The sequence below is a fragment of the Lepisosteus oculatus genome, chromosome 1, assembly GCF_040954835.1.
Source record: "Lepisosteus oculatus isolate fLepOcu1 chromosome 1, fLepOcu1.hap2, whole genome shotgun sequence".
Lineage (NCBI taxonomy): Eukaryota > Metazoa > Chordata > Actinopteri > Semionotiformes > Lepisosteidae > Lepisosteus > Lepisosteus oculatus.
Genome location: NC_090696.1, coordinates 23,490,388 through 23,509,971, shown reverse-complemented (window position 1 = coordinate 23,509,971; position 19,584 = coordinate 23,490,388). Strand labels below are relative to the sequence as shown.

The 19,584-nt window shown below is 35.8% G+C and overlaps 1 protein-coding gene across 5 annotated transcripts in view; it reads left to right on the top strand.

Moving 5' to 3' along the window:
• Positions 1-19,584, top strand: part of fnip2 (folliculin interacting protein 2) — a 37,604-nt gene that overhangs the window by 1,163 nt on the left and 16,857 nt on the right. For 2 of the 5 annotated variants that reach the window (XM_015344579.2, XM_015344576.2), the window contains exons 2-7: positions 10,522-10,645; positions 15,512-15,649; positions 16,709-16,809; positions 16,889-16,960; positions 17,447-17,547; positions 17,646-17,735. In XM_015344579.2, coding sequence (XP_015200065.2) covers positions 10,522-10,645; positions 15,512-15,649; positions 16,709-16,809; positions 16,889-16,960; positions 17,447-17,547; positions 17,646-17,735 — 626 coding nt within the window. Of the gene's footprint in view, positions 1-5,725; positions 6,194-9,378; positions 9,905-10,521; positions 10,646-15,511; positions 15,650-16,708; positions 16,810-16,888; positions 16,961-17,446; positions 17,548-17,645; positions 17,736-19,584 lie in introns of those variants that run through there. The other 3 variants (XM_015344577.2, XM_006629521.3, XM_015344578.2) reach the window with 3 other exon arrangements.

Sequence of the window (19,584 nt, the reverse complement as noted above, 5' to 3'; positions counted from 1 at the left end):
GATTGGGATGTACTAAAAAGGCCTATTTATACACAATCCCAGGATGTATTGTATGAAAGTGCTGAAACATGGGGGGGGGGGGAATGGAGAACTACATTGACAATGGACCTGTGATGTAGACAATTCATGTATGTTGTAGCATGCAGCTATTTAAGTTAATATGTAGTGTAATCACAGAGCAAGTGGGACATGGGGATCTCCGATATACTGCTCTTGGCCATTCTTGCTGGGAAGGAGCCAAGTGTGTAGATCAAATCCCATGTTCCAGCTTATGTTATAATAATGTAATGTAGTAATAATACATTATTATAGCTATTGGATTGTCTATTGTCTACCAGCTATTGGAACAGTCACTGGGAAACAAACTTTAATGTTAAAAGACCTTTTAAAGAATTTTAAAATTTTATAGGTGGATTAAGATGGTTCTAGGTAACTGGTCCTGTTGTGAAAGTGCACATCTTTATGTGCCCTGTGATGGACTGGTGTCCCATCCAGGGTGTGTCTCACCTTATGCTTGTTGCTTTCTGGGAAAGACTCCATCCAATTCACAGTTGCAGGGGAGCTGGAGTGGTTAGAAAATGGATAGATGGACAAAGGATACATTTGGACTGTCACATGTTTCAGTTTGTAACAGATGATCAAAGACACTACAGAAAAGAGTAAATACTCCACTAATTTTTTTTCACTGTGATTTAAATATAGGTAGGACACTGCAGGACCACTGCTCTTCTAAACTGATATCAGCATTGATATCTAGATAGAATTATATTTTGGTAAACAATTCAAGCAAGGTGATGCCAAAAAGAAGGATAAGCAAACAGTATAGGACTTATGAAAGATGTTCAACATTGCAAAATGCAAGACTTGGCAACCACCTGGCAGATGACATTTAATATAAACAAGTACGGAGTGTTACATGCAGGTAGTGCAGGCAGAAGAAACAAAGCTATGCGTATATGGTGGGGGAGGCTGTGAAGTTGGAGAAGCAACATATGAGAGACACTTCTAGGCTCTCTTTCAATCAACAGCTGAAAATCTCTTTCCAGTTTGTTAAACTTGTCTAATTAAGCTAATCATTAACCCTTTAGGCCATTAAGAGCAGAGGTGAAAAACCTGCAGATGCAGACCTGGAGTTGTGTGCCACTATTCTAGACAATGTGGTGGGGAAGAAAAAGACATGCAGAATATTAGGCTATATAGATAAACATGTCAAATTTAAAATCAAGGGATGTTATTAAAATGAACAATGCACTAATAGAAACAAAATGTACAATTTTGGTCACCATGTTATAATAAAGATTTTACTGCTCTGAAATCAGTCCAATGAAAAGGAACCAGAAACATTCCTGCTCTTAAAGGAATTCCCTAAAATGACAGACTTGGAGAACTGAATCTTTTTAGTTTAGAGAACAGAGATGTCTGAGGAGATCGAATTAATGTATCCAAAATTCTAAAATGGACAAAGTACACATAATTGGCCTCCTTAGTGATGGTGAAACACAAACAGGATGGGACACTAAAACAGAACAAAAGACACATTTTTACACAAAGGTCTGTAGGAGATTGGAACAGACTCCCCTGCCCTGTTGTTGTATTTGAGTCCCTGGCTTCTTTCAAGAAGCAGCCAAGTAAAATCATTGGACTGCTTAGCTACTAGCAATCAAATAAAGATCTGAAGTGGTTCCTCTCATTTAAATTTTCTTATGATCCTGTTTTCTTTATATCTTTAGAATAAAGAAAATGTTTTTTTTACATTAGTTACTCTACCCACTATACAGATTTATGCACTCTAGCACTTGTATGAAAACTTCACTTTTTTTTCTTCCCAAAGCGGCTATAAATCTTATTTGAACCATGTTTTCAAATCATTTTTCGAATCCATGACTAAAAATCTCCCTTGTGATTCTTGGTTTTCCTGTAATTCCGCCACAATTCGAAACTGAGAGTTATAAATGGGAACCTCACTGAATACTGTAATGTAAGGCATCTTTACCTTTGAACTACTCTGCTTTTCAAGGTCAATGAATATTATTTTTAATGTTATAGTTGGATATCATTCATTTTTACATTAACTTAAACAGAGTACTGCATTAGCCACCAAATGATGATGTCACAGCATCACTAATTGAGGCATAACTTTGCTTTTACATGGGAGGTTTCTTACATGAATATACATGTTATGACTGTCCGAGTTACCTTACTTGCCTTTAGCCTGTGCTGCCATGGATTAGCTGAATGAAAGGTGAAAATACAGCAAACACGAAAGCTTAACCATTCAAACTGCATGTCTGTGAAACTTCTTCAAGCTACCTCGTATGACTCTAAATAAAACAGATCTTTTAAACTAAATGTGTATTGAAATGGTTTTTCTAGTTTCTTTTTACTTGTTTCTCTGAAAGTAGCTTCCATTCAGTGTGTAAAACATTATTGCATTAAGATAACTGTTTATTTGCTGTGAGTCAATGGTGAAAACATGGGAGTTGCTTAATCACAAATTTGCAACACCTTTGGTCATGTGAATTTGTTTTGAATCATTCCTCTTAAAGTCTTATGAAAGTCATTTAAAAGCATAACCCTTTTCTTGAATGTTGGGTGATGAACAAATTCCTATTTCTTGTTTTATCTGGTAATTCATACTTTACTGTGAATGATAAACATTATTGTGCTGTGTTTTCATATCGGAGATGAAGACTATAAGCCATGATTCAGTATTAGATATATATATCTTGTATGTACAAATATTTAGGTTACAGTATGAAACTGTAATATGTTTTTTATATAGTAATGGTAAATATAAGTGCAATAAATTGTGGTCAATAAATATCAGTGATTTTCAGCAATATATCGAATACTGATATAGTTCTATTTAATATTAATATTATGCTTCTTATGATTTGAAATAAATAGTATGCGAAAGCATTGTGGAAAATCTATGTAATGCTTATGTTTAATTTAGAAAAAACACCAACTAATAAATATGACCATTTCTATATAAACTAGCCAGAATTTCTTTTAACTTGGAAAATGTTTTTTTTTGTATTTGTAATTATTGCAATAGTGAGGTGATTTATTTTAGCTCTTAAATGAAATTGTCTACAAAGCAGATGGGGTTTGTTTTTAGTCATACTAAAAACCTTCAGGGTACTGGCTTGTTTTAGTTCATGTACTTTTCTGAGAAGGGAGCATGAGGATCTACTCTATGCATTTTTAGGTCCTTGGGGAAAATCTAATCCTTATGTAACACTACTTTTTCTGTTCTTAGGTTAGCTTTGCATAGGAGGGATAACGATATTTCATAACTTTAACATTTTGTGCCGTTACAAAGCAAGTCATTTGCTGGTGCACCAGCTTTTAACGGCTTCACCTTTCACCCTTTTCTGTCTTCTGCTGATGTGATGATCATATCAGCTTTCTTTCCTGAAACTCTGTGCATGGCAGCCTATGCAGTATCTAAAGTACCACTGCCATCATATGCATATGAGTGCAGTTAATGGAATCCGAATGAAGAAGGTAATTGTAAAGGAGGTTGTGCCCTTGGTGACAGTATAGGAAGACTTCAAAATGTTGCACTACTGCTTCTCTCCTTATTTTATTTTGGATAAACTTCAATAAACACATGACTAAAAAATAACAGCTCGTGTTTTATTCTCCACTGGAAAATAAACTTGGTTACTTTTGAAGCTAAACATGGTACAAGACATAGATGTGGCATCACTGTCTGACACAGTGGTTAGCATTGCTGCCTCAGTCCTGTGGCCCTGGGTTCAATTCTGAACTGAAGTGCTATCTGCATGGAGTTTGTATGTTCTCCCTCTGTTCACATGGGTTTCCTCTATGTGCTCCCATTTCCTTCCCTGGGCCAGACGCATACTGGTAGGTTAATTTGCTTCTGGGAAAATTGACCGTGGAGTAAGTATGTCTGTGTGTCTGCTCTGTGATGGACTTGCATCCCATCATGGGTGTTCCCAGCCTTGTGCCTGTTGCTTGCCTGGATAGACTGTGGCTCCGTGACCCTGTATTGGATAAAGCAGTTGGAAAAGAAATGTATGATATTACCACTGTTTTATTCAAAGACAAACATTTCTTGTTTTTAACTTAAAACATATGCAGGATACCTCCTCTCTTTCTGTGCTACTGCTATACAATTGATGCAATTGTTATTCATGAGCTGAGCGTCCACCCAGAACACCTGTCCCAAGCGTTTTATACAAAGGTACAGTAGTTGTCACTGTCTGTGGCATGTCTATTGCATAGCAACCAGAAACAATTATATTAGGAAATAGGCAGCAAGAAATTAACACAAAGTGCAGAATCTGTGAATTATGCCTTCTAAAGCATGTTCAAGGTTGTCATATTAGTTGCATGCTGTAAGTTAAATAAGAGATTTACAAAGCATGTGCAATCACCTCAGTGGGATTACTGTCATTGAACTTGGGAATGTTTGTCTGGTTTCCATGCATATTTGATCTTGTGATGCATTGTAGCTGCGATCTTGTCACATGCTTTTGAAGGCAACATTGTGAAAGTCAAGCATGTGTCCTTCTTGAAAAACCTGACTCACTGCATTGTGATTCTTCTTTGTTGTGGTGGTTGGGAGGTTGCTTGGAACCCTTTATCTAATTTAAAAAGTGTTTCAAACATAAATATTTTTTTACTGACACAATTGCCATTTTCCCCAAAACATGTCAGGATTTCTTAATTTTTAGGCTACTTATGAATATAAATGTGTTTTTTTTATTTTCACTATAATAATTGTACATGATCTTGGGTTTTTGTCTTATAACTAAGTCCTGTAAATATGTTGTTGGAACAGTAAATATAGGGTATATCCTTAAATGATTGTAAATAGAGTAGTTACAATATTCTATTAACTATTATAGCTGTTCTATCCTTAAAGTGTATGAATACTTGTATTTGATAACAGTATACAGTTGTTTGACACTAATAGTATCTAGTCTTAAACTATATAAAAGTAACAATTCTATTCTTATCGTACATGGCTGTTTTCTTGCAGTTGTGTTAACGTGTTTAACTTTAACTCATGATGCTGCTGAAGGTTTCTGTTGTGTTTTTGTGATGCGCTTTGGAGGTGTGGTGAGGGCACTAAACTGGAAGGTTTTGGATTAAGATCTCAGATTGGGTACTGCTGTTGTACTCTTGAGTAAGGTAAACTCAAATTGTTCCGGTAAAATGTGTAAAGCTAAAATTGTTTTTTTTTTATCTGGGTTTAGAAAGTTTTTTGCTTTGATGGAGCTCTAAATATTCCTTTTTTAATTAAAAAAATTAGCAATAAACTAAAATAATCCTTCTTGGCCTGTCTGGTCCTGGTTCATTTGCCAGTTCTGACCAGAAGGAAATCATGTGCCTTCATCTGTAGTGGAGGGCAAAGGTAGTTTTAGTTTTAACAGGTGTTGAAACCTGCACTAGGTTGAATTGAATGAGATCCAATGCCAAAAAAAAATGCTGGTGCTGTGTTGTATGGGATTGTTACTGTATTAAGTTGCATGATGTGAATGCTGCTGAGCAAGTTCCTGAGAGCTGTCATATGACAGTCCGCTCACATGACAACTGTTAATGTGAGGCTTTGTGCCTAGTCAGTGTTTGGATAACTTTGCTTTCCTGTCCACAGTCATAAATGTTCTCGCTACAAAAACAAAGCAGACCTCCTGTGAACTCTCTGTATTGATAAATCCTGTTAGATGAATCTGAACAACCCTTGAATAAGAAGTAACAAAGAGTATACTGGTTCAGCTTTGCTGGTGTCTTGTAAATACAGTCCGCTCTACGGCAGACTGCCAGTTGTTATCTTTCTCACTTCAGTGTTGCATATCTTGGCATGCTTGTCATAAACAAGCACCTGACAGTATGGTAGTAGTGCCAAATTAAGCAATGTTTACAAAAGCTGCAAAATTCTGCTGAGAAGAAAGAATTGACAAATGGAAAAGCCCAAAACGTGGGTGTATCCTGTGTGAATAGGCTGATTTTAATAATCATGAATTAATCAAAAGAAGAAAAGGTTTGGGAATACCCTGTATGCAGCCAGGCGTTTTTTCTCAAGGAGACGCTTACTTGCTGTGAAAGCTGGTTACACATCTTCTGAACGGACCACAATATTTAATGTTACCATGAAGATAAGGGGGAAAAGGAAAAGATTTTCTACTGCAGTGCCACTGGTGGGATTTTATGACATCAGGTATAATTCTTTACAATTCTGCAAACATTTCTACAGTTATCTAGGAAAATATCTGGAATTTACATGACATGGGCGATTGTGATTTTTTTTAAAATGCTAATAATCGTTTACTAATTAGAATATATTCTTTGCTTGTTTACAATCAACCAGGTAGATTATATTTTACTAGAAAAGTTTAACTGTTAGATGTTTGTAGAGATGATTGCATCATAAATTTAAGTAACTTTAGTAACTCAAAGTAAGAGACTATATAAAAAGAATGCAGGTTAACTTAAGAAAGGACTAAAAATTTTAACTTTTGCTTTTTCTTTAGTGGGGCGTTATCTTATTGCTATTCATAAGTCAGCAACTTTTGTACCTATAATGTATTAAAACTGATAAAATATTGAAGTTACAATTGGAATTTTCTAGTACTTGGTACTTCTTTTGTACACCTCCAATAATAAACTGCTGATACTGCATGGTACTTAGTAACCGGATTGAGTGTCTCACTTTTTTTAATTGTTCGAATTTGCAGAAGTAGAACAAAATGGATCTAGTTGCCTTGATGTCTTTTTTTTTTATGTTCATATCAGGGAAGTGAAGAGCAAATAATCTGTCCCATTGACTCCTCACTCCCAACAAGGCAGCATAAGGGCATGAATCACAGAGACTGAAATTAGGAGGAATTGGGAAGAAAAACTGTCACATGAGCAGTGACCCAGGTCATAGTCACATGTGCAATGATCCACATGTCAGCAGCACATTAGTCAAAACTTCTATGTACAGCACACTGAAGCAGTATTCCTCAATGCAGAAATGAAAAGTATGATTTCTCATGTTGAAATACTATAAACCTGATATAGTATTGCACAAGAGATAAAAACATGGTTTACAATATATTTAACACAAAGAACACCTAATTCAGTACATCAGAGTACTGTCTAGCATGGGTAGTTAGACATTAAAAAAACTTATTTTGAACCTCTGTTATCTGCTTATAAATCAGAAGTAGTGACTTACTATTTGACTTATATATAAGTTAAGTAGTAAGTCACTACTTCTTATTTATAAGTATAATATATTATAAATATATTAACTACGGTAGGTAAGAGAAGGTGAGTCACTAGTTTAGAAAAAGTTAAATTTACAGTGACAACCAGGAGACCTGTTTATACAAAGAGGAATTTAGTGAGATTCCAATTTGTTTTATTGGAAGGTAGCACACCCAAACAGATTAAGAATATAGGATTTAGGAAAAATGTTTCTATCCTTTCTCCCCAGCATGTGATTTCCTTTCATACCTGTACTCCCATGGAAAAAAATCTAGTAATTTTACCTATTAATGTAGATGACAATTTATTTATTTTCATAATCCCACTTTTCTGATAGCTCTGGTATATAGAGAAACTAGGTTATATTTCCCATGATACCTGAATCTATTTGGAAGCACATGACCACTTCTAAAACCTTATCATGTTGCTTATTTTCTTTTAACTCCAATTACATTAATAGCATTTCATACAAAGTGACATTATCTGGTGGAGCTATTGCTTATTTTGACCACGTTTATAGTTTTTTTTAAACAGTGTAAACTGCTAAACAATAGCATAATTTTTATAATATTAATCTTAGATACCCATATATTTAATGATAACACGTTTGTCACATTGCTAGAATTGTTTTCCAAATGCTGAAGTCAATCGATAATTTTTCATTTCACTATTGATGGTACTGGAATGTGGCAGAGAACTTGGTCCCTCAGTCATTGTAAAATCTTGAGGCAAGTAAGGGAGAAGATTGACAACTGAAATGTTTCCATAGCTCTCGTGTAACATTTGTTTACATGCACCATTCAGATTTCATTTTGCCATTTTACAAGAAGTTTACTTTACATAAGGTGTTAATTTTCCAGTTAATCTAAAGAATAACTTCAATTGCAACTGTTGGAGGCAGTACAAGTTGTACATGTGACACTTCCTTTCTACCATGTTGCAGAGTCTGTTTCTGGGCCTGGGTCCCAGCTCAGCCCAGAACATGTTAAATCGTGCTCAAACTGACAAAACTGTCGCATTGCCATTTTGCGAGAAAACCAGAGTTAAATGAGGAGCATGTTGCCCTGTTGGAATCTTCTCATGTCAGGATGAGCCTGCAGGAAGACCAGCAAGTGAGACATTGCATCACTGTACTACAGTATGTCATACTTGGTATTGTATCAAAGAATTTGAATCTGCTGAGCTTATCCCATAAGTGAACATTTGCTATAACAGACATAGTAACCTTGAGTCTGTGGATTGAAAATGAGTATTATTGTTGAAAGATAAAAATCTTAATTTTTTAGTCATTAAAATGATTGTGGTGGTGTTCTAACAGTGGGGTTTACACAAGTCTCAAAATGTGTTCTGTATAATCTTGTGTGCTGAGATTACCATCGACAAGAACAAGTCAGCTACTATTGTTGGTATTAACTGTTCTACATGCCTTTGTGCAACCAGAATCAAAACGTATCTGTCAGATGAAATTGTATGACTTCTTCTTTATATATGTGCTCAGTTAAGAAAAACCATAAAGCATCACCCTTTGCAAGTGTTCATAGATTTGCTTTCTAGGTCGATACACCAGCTGCAGTCATGAAATTAACATTGTAGGGATGCCTATAGACAGAAACCTACTTTGTCATTGGGTTTTTGGTCACTTCTTACACTTGTTTCATGTTTGTTGGTTTTGGAACTTGTCTGGTCACAAATTCCCATTGTAATATACTGTGGTAAATCAGTTAGAAGTGTTTGACTAATTATAAAATGTATACATTTATTTCTTGTGTTCAGTTGATTATTTTCATTTTGATTAAACACCGTTTAATTTAACGGTCAAGCATTCATAAAATGAGGGACATTTCAGTTTCTGACACCTCGGGTCCAAGTATAATTACCGTTTCTATATGGTTTGAATCCCCCCCGATGCATTGTTTGTGGAGAAACATTTGTGAGAAAGTGGTTCAGTGGTTTTGGGATGAGCTGATGGCCCTCACAATGAGCAGCCCCTTTGATTCCCTGGAGGCATGTACTACCAGCTCATGGGCACGGGCAGAGGCAGCTTGCCAGCTAGCAGACTCTTGATGTCAGGAATATAAAGGGAGGGTTGTAAGGATTTCAGAAAGCCATCGCTGTGTTCCCAGTGGCATTGTTTCTTGTTACTAGTAACATGCAGCTGGGTAGAAGTGTCTCAGATAGGCTGCATTTATACCAGAGGACAGATGGTATGTGAAGAAGACATGCGTTTTCTCAGGCATATTAGTTTTCTTTCTGGTGAAAGCCTTCAGCTGGATCAAGAAATTGCTCCTACTAAGGGATCTGTTGCATTTCAAAGCCTGCCTTTTCGCACTGTACTGGACTGGGAAGAAATGCACGGCAAGTGGCATGTCCGCCTCACTGGAATAGCAGTGTACTTGACATCCGTGCCAGCCTTGCTTGCAGTGAGGTTGAACTGCCTCTTGCACGATACCATAGATGTAGTACTGTAGATCTGCCTTCTACATGCTGCGCCACACAGTTCAGCGCAGAGGTGTAGTGAGATCAGCTGTAGCTGGCTCCGCCAGGTCATCTGACAGTCTTGTGCCTTAGGATGGACTCCAAACTAGGATAATAATAGCTGCAGCACAGAAATCAAGGGCAGGTTGCCGGGAAATTTACTCAGTGAGGGGAGGGACTTCTGCAACAGGATGGAGTACAGGTACTGTACAAAAAATAAAGTCCAGCAAAACGTGGTCAAATACACAGGTGAACATCATGTAAAAATTTGTTTTAAAACATCTCCTCATAGTGGGTGCAGTCTGTAAATGCATTATCTGAAATGGCGTTTCTGAGATTTGTTTAGGAATGATTCAAAGATACAAAAGACCATTTTCTTGGGTCTTCTGTTTCAGAGCATACCATATTTTTCCTTTGCACGAGTGACAGAACAGTTGCTTGGTGGTTATGTTATAAATTCTAAGGTATCCTATGATATTAGTATTCAACTTGTGTTCATTTTTGTACAAATTCACATGGTTTCATTTCACTGTTTTTCTGTTTATTCAATGAGAAATTGTACTCTGTAACTTGTTCATATTCTATGCTTTAGCCTACATAATTTGGTCTCTAAACCCAGATAATCCAGCACACTACTGTTTTATAAAGGAGTTTGTAGCCATTGGTCTTCTCAGCACTACTGCTTTTACTTTTAATGTATTTAGATTTCAAATAGCTTTTCATTGTTTTCTGATTCAACTACTTCAATTAAGTACTGTAATTTTTTATATGTTCTTGTTAGGTTTAAATTTGAAATGGTTGTGTACTTTTTCCACACAGTTGGGTGTCTTCTGAACTGGACCTGAACCAGATTCGGCTGATAGTTTTTCAGGACTGCGAGCGAAGGGGCAGGCAGGTGCTGTTTGACTCAAAAGCAATCCACAAGATTGATGCATCAGCTCAGGTAACTGACTACTTTCTCACATTTGATACCTGTTTAGAAAGTGAGTCGTGTATTTTTTAGAAAAAATGCAGGAATGTCAACTGCTTTGTGGCATCTTTTAAATTTTATGACACTGGGATGATAAGGGAATACATTTCTTATTTGGTTTTCCATAATCTCACCTGTTTTGTTCTCCTGGTGGATCATAATTGGGTGGTTCCTAAATTTTGTGTTAAGTACACTTTAAAAAGTTTGATTAAGTAATTTTCTTATTATAAACTAAAAATACACAAATGCTTCTTTTTTGTATTAATTAAATAATATAAGAGAGCTACTTGGTACTAGCATAAGTAATTTTTCTCTTGCAAGATTTCTTCAAATAATCTGATAAAATTGACATTATGCAAATGAAATGTAGGTGTTTGAATCTTCAGCAGTACAGTAAGCAGATATTTGAAATTGTGAAACGGCAGTAGGATTGAAAATTATTCTTATTGCATGCATATTTTGTTCAGTATTGTGTACTGATGCCTTGTGTTTATAAAGGATCTGAATTGCTTCCTTATTTTTATGAAACATACTGTGAACTTTGTTTGATGCATGTTTTTTCTTCTGTCAACTGAGAACTCTCCTTGAATATAACTTTGGATGTTTTTTGTCACTTCTGTTAATAAAACTCTTAATATTTTACAATTTAATTATTTTACACGTATATACAAACAGATTAATGTGTATATATATTGACACACCTAAAATTGTTAAACTGTGGTTTGTCTCCGTGCTTGTCCTGTGAACTGTGGTTTAATCAAAAGCTTGTGACTCTAAATGGTGTTATTCATAATGCCGTATTAAGTGGCAAAAGTATTTGTGTTGTGATAAAAAAACAGTTTAATGAAGTAGTCATGTAAAGCTGTCTATCCCATTGAATTGTAGAATATCACATGCTTTATAATCCAGGCTGGTTAGGATCTCATGACAGGTCTGACTGATCAGCTGCTGACTTGAATAATAGGTCTGAACATTAACAACCACTGTGTTTGAGTTGTCTAGGCATCGCTTTAACCCACTGGTAGTTGACAAAAAATGTAAGCCCCTGTGTAAAGTCAATTAGATGACTTTGAGCCATCATGTGAGATCAGTATTGCCTTATTCATCATAGCATAGAATCTAACAGCTCCTGGAATTCTGAAGGAGGGATGCAGAGCCATTCTTTTAAGAAGAGTCGAATAACTAGCACCTGGTTGATGGAGGTGAAAAATGTATTGTGAATATCCTATAAATTTTCGTTTGGATTCATATCTGGTGACTGAGAAGAAAATGACCAATGTCTGAGATGGGATAAAAATGTTCATAGGTGAAAAATATCACAGTCATTCCTCAAAGGAGGCTTGTGTGGAACTAAAAAAAAATCTCAAATCACGTGGTGTTTTCCACTGAGTACGTAAGTGTTACTGCAAACGTGACTTTGATTTTGTGGTTAAAACAAGACAGAACTGGAATAATTAGATGAGTAGTGAATCATTCATTCAATACCATCCATACAGTCAACAGAGCAGTGATCTAATGCACAAGGTAAGGGGTACACAAGATTGACTTAAGAATAAAAAAGTGAACGTCATTGAGTGGTGCTGTCAAATTTCAAACTTAGAATCCCCATATGAAACTAGCGGTCAATAAGCAATGTCCAAGCAACTTGAGTGAGCCTGAGCAAATTTGCCAAGAATGGGCAAAGTGCATCAAGCTGGTGTGCAGAGTTGGAGATTTACGCAAAAAGTCTTGCAGCTGTAAATGCTGTCAAAGATGCTTCAACCAAGTATTGAACTCACTGACTGAATTCTCTTATCTATGTGTGTACCAAATCAAAATATCAATCATAATATTTTTAATATTTCTCTTTCCTTAAGTTAAGGAAAATATCACTATATCTTACCCATAGAGGACTTCAGTTTGAACTTTCAGGTTTTGAATAAAATATGAAGTTGAATCAATGCAAATGTTCACATTATTTTATATTTTCACAAAATGGGACACCATAAGAAGGGTGAGCACTTTTGCAAGGCACTGTATGGATAATATCTGTATGCTCATGGCATGACTATACATGCTCTGTGGATGGGGTATTGTTACCCTGGAAAACCTCCCTCCCTCCTTGCAGAAAAGAAATGCTGTAAAACTGAAGAGGATTAGTACCATTAATTTGCAATTTAAATTCTAAGGAAAACCATGTCAGGGAAGTTTGCCCCCACAACATCATAGCAACAAGAACCCTTTGCTGATTGAAAACTGTACAGTTCTTTAGATTGGCACTGTTGCTGAATCTATTGCCAAATTCACCCCTTCTTTTTAACTCTCACAAGTCTTCTCTTATAGGCATGCTACACATAATTATAGGCATCTGGGCCTGTACAACATTTTAAAATACCAACCTTAGTATTTTAGGACTTAATTTGCTTCATTAACATGTGTGGAATCCCTTTTCTTTTCAATACACTTAGTGCCCCCATTTACCCCAGCTTCTCTCCCTGTCTGTGTCTCATGGAGAGCAAGCTGGGGTATGCGAAAAGACTAATTCCTAATGCAAGAAATTGTATAGTCTAATAAGCAACATTATCATTACATTACCAAGGTGTTTCCATTGTTTTTGTCCTGTACCTATATGTACCGTGTTGTAGGTACCACAGATGAGGGGCTTGCAGCGTTCATTGATGCGTTTTGTGGATTACAGAATTTTTGCATTGCATACTTCTTTCTGTTAGATGTGTACAAAAACATGCACATTTTGCTAGAGTAGGTTTACTTAAAAGATTAACCTATTACTCTTAATTGTATTTTTGAGAGCTAGGAACTACATCTTAACTTCTCAGTGTTAATATGAAATGCTTAATATACAGTATGATAGATTCATCAAAACCCCACAATTATCTGAAGTAGTGACCTGTTTTTTTGTATGCCATAATTATAGGCATATTCAGCATAAACTGGATCCTTAAAGTACAGGTGGTGTACATTGTAAGCTGGAGATCTACAATAGGCTCTCTATGAGCCATCCAGTAACTGAGCAGAAGGTCTTGCACTCATTGACAGAACTATTGCAACAGATGTGTCCACCAGTTTGCATGGCTCCCTCAATTTCAGTTGTTTTTCCATGGACGCGAACTATACTTGGAATGCAATTTGAATCCTTTGCTTTGGGATTACTGCTTTGAATCCAGCATGACCTTGTCAGGACTGTGCACATCTGTGAAACTGGGATGTCGGAGAATATCCTTTATTGTAGTTTCCTGTTGTGTTTTTGAGAAGCATAATCTTTGCTCAGAATTTTACGCTCTGTGAAAAATGTTGAACTTTATATTTTAATGGTCTGTTTAAATAAGCAATGGAGTGTTTTTATTTTCCCCAGATGCCCGTTTCACCTACTGGCTGACATAGAAACAATGAGGTCAATAACTTGGTTTGCTGGAACGGTTCACGTACTTTATGGCGACTGCCTTCTGGTCAATAACTTGACAAAAGCACATGACTGTAATTGTTATGACATTTATTATGCACTTAAGATAGTCACAGCCAACATTTTTAGATAACATTGGTATAAACACATTGCTAAGAAACCAGTGTTAGGTGAGACGGGTAGACCTTTGAAATAAACAGAGAGAGGTATTTTGTTGCACTACACGGGTTTTAGTGCAGTTGAAACACTTAATAGGGTTTGAACATTTCTGATGTATTTCTTCATTATTCTTATTTTTTACAAACATTGTTTTTTCCTTGTGTTTGTCAGAAGTGTATAGAGTTGTCTATATATAATATATTTCTGGTGAATATTTTTAATAACCATCAAACATCAATGCATTTACACTTCTTCTGTATTTAGCTACAGCATATACAGATAACCTGGGGTGGGGAAGCCCTTAAAATACTGCTTGTCCAAGAGACGTTGTATACAGAACTGTCCTGTTAGGTCAGCAGTTGTCAATCCTGGACTTAGAGTACCCCTGTACCTGCTGTTTTTTTTTTAATTACCCTTGATGATTATGACCGTAATTGATTCGGCTTGTTTAGGTTTCCAGAAACATCCTAGTACAGTGCTTCTCAGTCCTGGTCTTTCAAAACGCTTCTCTTCTGGTTTTTGCTTTTGTCGAGTTGTCATTCACAGGCTAATGTATTTACATTTTCTATTTAAAGCCTTTTTAACTTTTTAATTTGCTTTCATCTCTTAAAGTAAATGAGATGTATAACTGGGTTGAATTCCATGTTAGTGAGGTTCAGGACTCACCCACATTTAGGTATGATAGGTGAAATTTAACCTTCTGGACGTAAGCAGAAGGAAAAATACTGACTCACCATAGTAGCTATCAGAGCTACAAATAAGTGTTATTCCTCCTTGTCTGTTCACTTGCAGTTAACCACTTAAGAGCTATTTAGTTAGAAATTGAGTTGCAAATTAGCAAGCTGAACAGACTGTACAAAGTTCTGTGTGTTGAAGGTGTTTGAAGTAATGCACTTTAACTAGATAATTTATGAACCCATGGACTAAGTGCAGAAAAAGTCTTTGCCAGCATGTACATCAATTACAGTCACGAAGTTGCACTGATAATTAAGATTTCAGTTTTAGAAAAAAAGTAGTAGAAGCAGGTGAACCATTGATTTAGGTCTTCGGGATATTTACTTGGATATTTATTAGATTTAGATTTTTTTTTTCCTAGATGACGTCCATTTTATTAACTAAATTAAGAATTATTTCATGTTGCTTGTACCTTGCAGTCAAAACCAAATAGTTATAAATTAAATAACTTATTTAAGAAACTATAGTGCTGATATTGCCTAGAAAAAACATGAAAAAAGACTATGCAGAGTGACCTTTATTCAAAGATTTTTGTTCTTTTTTAGAAAAATGGAGATGATATTCACGCAAAACCATACTCCAAGTGCTGCCAAACTAGCAGAAGTGGAGCCTGTACGATCAACTCTCGGAAAACTTCGACACTTGGAATGCAAGGTGAAAAAGAAGCATTGCCTAGATACCAGGTAAGAGCTGGATTGCCTGCTTTTATTAGGTTCTGTATGGCTGTTTAAAATGTATAGTTCAAATGGGTTTAGAGGACAAAATGCTATTAATAAATATAAATGTATAATACCAGATCTCTGCCTTGCTCTGTTATGGATTGGCTTTTTTATTACATGGTTTTTGAAGATTCCTATTTAATGTAACATAATTTGCTACATACAGCCTACCAGGTTGCGCTTCTTCTTGCTAAATCAAAACTATATTAACAGTTGAAAACGAAAGTGGAGCTTACAATTGCTAATGCTTATGACCTACCTATCATGACTCCTGGTTGTGTCTGGATGTTGACATTCTTTGCACTGTATCATCCACAAAGACAATTGAAAGTTGATCTGCAAAAGAGTTATGTAAGCTGTATTTTATGTAATCCTATAATTACGTAAGCTTATTTGTTCACACTGCCTCAATATGCACACCAAAGGCACTGACAGTCAACCCAATTAAATTCTTTAGAGACAAGTGAAAAGGAATTGCATTTAAAATGAAGAAGAGAAAGCACTCTTTACACAACGGTTTCTGAGAATATGGAACATGCTACCCAGCCATGTTGTCAAAACAGGTCCCTATTTTTTCACAAAACAGCTGAATGAGACCCTCGGATCCATTAGCTTTTATTAAGTTAACGGGCAAGATGGGTCAAATGGCCTTCTTTCCTCACCTTTCTTATGTTGTTTCCAGATTTGGATGTTGTTGCAGATTTTAAGCAGCAGTTTTATTAATGGCACATATTTTAGATAGGCCATGTTAGATATTTAAGATGGACTCGCGTTAATGCCTTGTGGGTATAGTGAACCGGATGAAAGTGCTGATGGAACCAGTATATGTCTTGGAAGGTAATTTTAGATGTCTTTCAGAAAGGTGCCTTTGAATACAAATTATGCATAAATCTGCATCTCCCAATCTTATTCATGAAATGTTAAGAAGATCTTAAATCTTCAATTCTGATTCTGGAGAAAAAAAGTGACTGACTGAATTTATAAATCTTTATCATTGTTGTTCATGTCTTATTTATGTTGTAGTATACAAGAGCTGCTTCCGATGTCAACATGCTTGGTGAAATGATGTTTGGGTCAGTTGCTATGAGTTACAAAGGTTCTACTTTAAAAATCCATTACATACGGTAAGTAGGCTCTACCTTTATATTCAAATGTTATGTGTTAACTTTTTTTTCCTTTCTTACATTTGTTTTTCTTTTTAAGTTCTCCCCCACAGCTGATGATAAGCAAAGTGTTTTCAGCTCGAGTTGGCAGTTCTGCTGGAAGCACGAACATGTAAGAGTTGAATTTGTATGCTGTTGAATAGTTAGTATGAAGTTTTTGTGTTGCCTTCTAAGCCCAATCTGGTACTGTTCCAAGGACTTTTTTTTATGTTCAGATCCTGAGATACTTTTGTTAACAAATTTGTTCCATCACAGTAGTTCAGATTTTAATTTAACTATGGGGGGGTGGGAGGAAATGATTCATAAGCTGTTTCTTTTGTGAGAGAGATGTTTTCCTTTCACAGTAGTTTAACAATACATTGTTTATATTCATTTTTAAATTTTTTAACACTGCTTTAAAGTTGTATTTTTTTGGCATGTCTGCCACAATTATGCACTTTCTTACACCTTTGCAGTGTGTCATTTACTACTTTGCATTGCGGCATGTCTGATCATATATAAATTCTTAAGTCTGTCTCTGTGTCCGTGTCATGATGCTGTTGTAGAATAATTTGAGATATAGTGAAGTGCTTGAATTAATGAATCCTTGGTCCTTTAGGTTGCAAGACAGCTTTGAGTACATCCACCAGGAATCAATGGTAGGGAAGTCATGTCCAAATCAAAGGAGTTTTGGAGGCTACAGAAATGGATGCAGCATAGGTAAAAAGAAATTCTTGCAACTTTTTCCTATTTTTTTCTAAATCATTCCTGGGCCTGGTTGTATGTTCTTGATGGTCACTGCGCTGTGCCTCTTTCAGGACTTTTGCAGCTTTACAGCAGCCGGCTGTTGTCCAGCACCCCTGATGCAGCTCCGTTCCGTCTCATTCGGAGCGCCTCTTTCTTTGCAGGTTTGTGTGGAATGCTGAGCCCAGTGTGACCCACACAACATGTACAGCCTCTCGATTGATAGCATGAATGTCTTTAGCCACCTATAGAATCAGAGGACTGCAGGCAGCAGAGCAATATACATTTAATGTACAGTAAATACCAAATCATATGTATATATGTTTGTTAGGTGTAATGTAATTAGAGCCAAGCTATAATAAAAGACCTGAGCTCAAGTGCTGTCTTTACTGCTGTAGTTATTGTTACTAGATTAAGTACAAATATTAGGCTATCGTAACTACATTTTTAATATAATTTTTGGGGTGTGCCAGAGTTTTTGCATTTTGTAACTTCTTGTGAAATGTTTGGCAATATAATCTTTGTAAAAAAAACAACTAAAGTTTTGAAGGAACAATTGCAAAGCATTAGCAAGTGTCTGGCAGAAGAAAAGGGAAAACCCTTTTTGAGGTTTAGGGAATTAGGAGCATGTATTGCTCTGCATGTATGCCCTCTGATTTGTTTGCTATAGTGTTGCTGTTGTGCTCTTCAGATATGGCTTTTCCCCTTCTCACTTTCTTTCCTCTTTCTTTCACTGTGGACTCATTCATTCCTTAAGCTCCCGTGTCTTGATATTTTAGAGAAAAATAGTGTGGAATGATATGCTACCTTGACCCTTTGCAAACAAATTAAGATTCAATAATATATTTATAATTTTATAAAGTAATATCAAAAGCAGTAATGTTTCACTTCTTACTGATACCAATGTTGTGGAGGAGATGAGAGAAACATCACGCAATTTATGTGGAAAAACTGATAAAAGACAATAAACCTGCAACATAACAGTATAATGCAGCATGCTTTTTATAAATCAGTCTCAAAGTTGAAGTTGAGAGTTTTGTAATTTTTCACATTTTTACCATTAGTTTCTTTTTCATGTCATCTTCCAAAGGAAAGGGGTCTTGGCTATAAGTGGATTTCCACTTATTTTCTTATGTATGAATAACTAAAACTATTACATTGTTTCCTCTCATTATCCCTTCTGTTATAGAACACTAGATAAGAGACAAGAGTGGGACCTCTGTGTATGTGATTTTATTTTTAATTCACCAATTGCAGTACGTGGTTGCATTTTCACTTTGACAGATGCATGGTTGATGGGCTGCAAGCTTAACAATGAATCAAGCACATTATTTGATTGTGGTGTATTGTGTGTGAAAGTTGGGTTGTTTAGTATTTCACTGTGATCGTTAAAATCTTTAAAGGTCTGCTGTTTTGTGGATTTAAATTTCATATTTCAGGTCCTTTTTTCTTTGTTTGTACAGTATGTAATGAAATCTAGTAGTAATGTGTAATACATTATAAGTGAACATATGTTTGCAAATATAGTTTTTGCACCCTGCCTGCATCTTAAGTTAATTTACAGAGACATCTTAAATACCACTTGAAGTGTTTAAAGTTTAAAAGTACATTTTGGCAGTAGAGTGGGGTAGCATTTATGCCTCTGGTCTTGTAACTAAGATGTTGTGAGTTTGGCTGTTGTACTGTACGTTGCTTATTGTTAAATGCTATATAAATGGGTAATCCCAAGTTGTCATTGTAAGTGAGAGGATGTTCTTCACTGATCTCATTAAATACAGGTTTATCATAAAGGACTGTTTATTGCACAGTTTAATATACAACTGAATTTGTTTTAGGTGCAGGGCACAAATTCTTATATTTGCAACCATATTAATACTTGTTTCAGAGCTTAAATAGTTGAACAGAGTTTGTGTAAAGGTTTCATTGTCTAATGCAGATACAGGATCTCAAATTCAGCTATCGGAACTTGAAATGGATGTTTAAGCATATTTTACACTGTTACACATACCATTC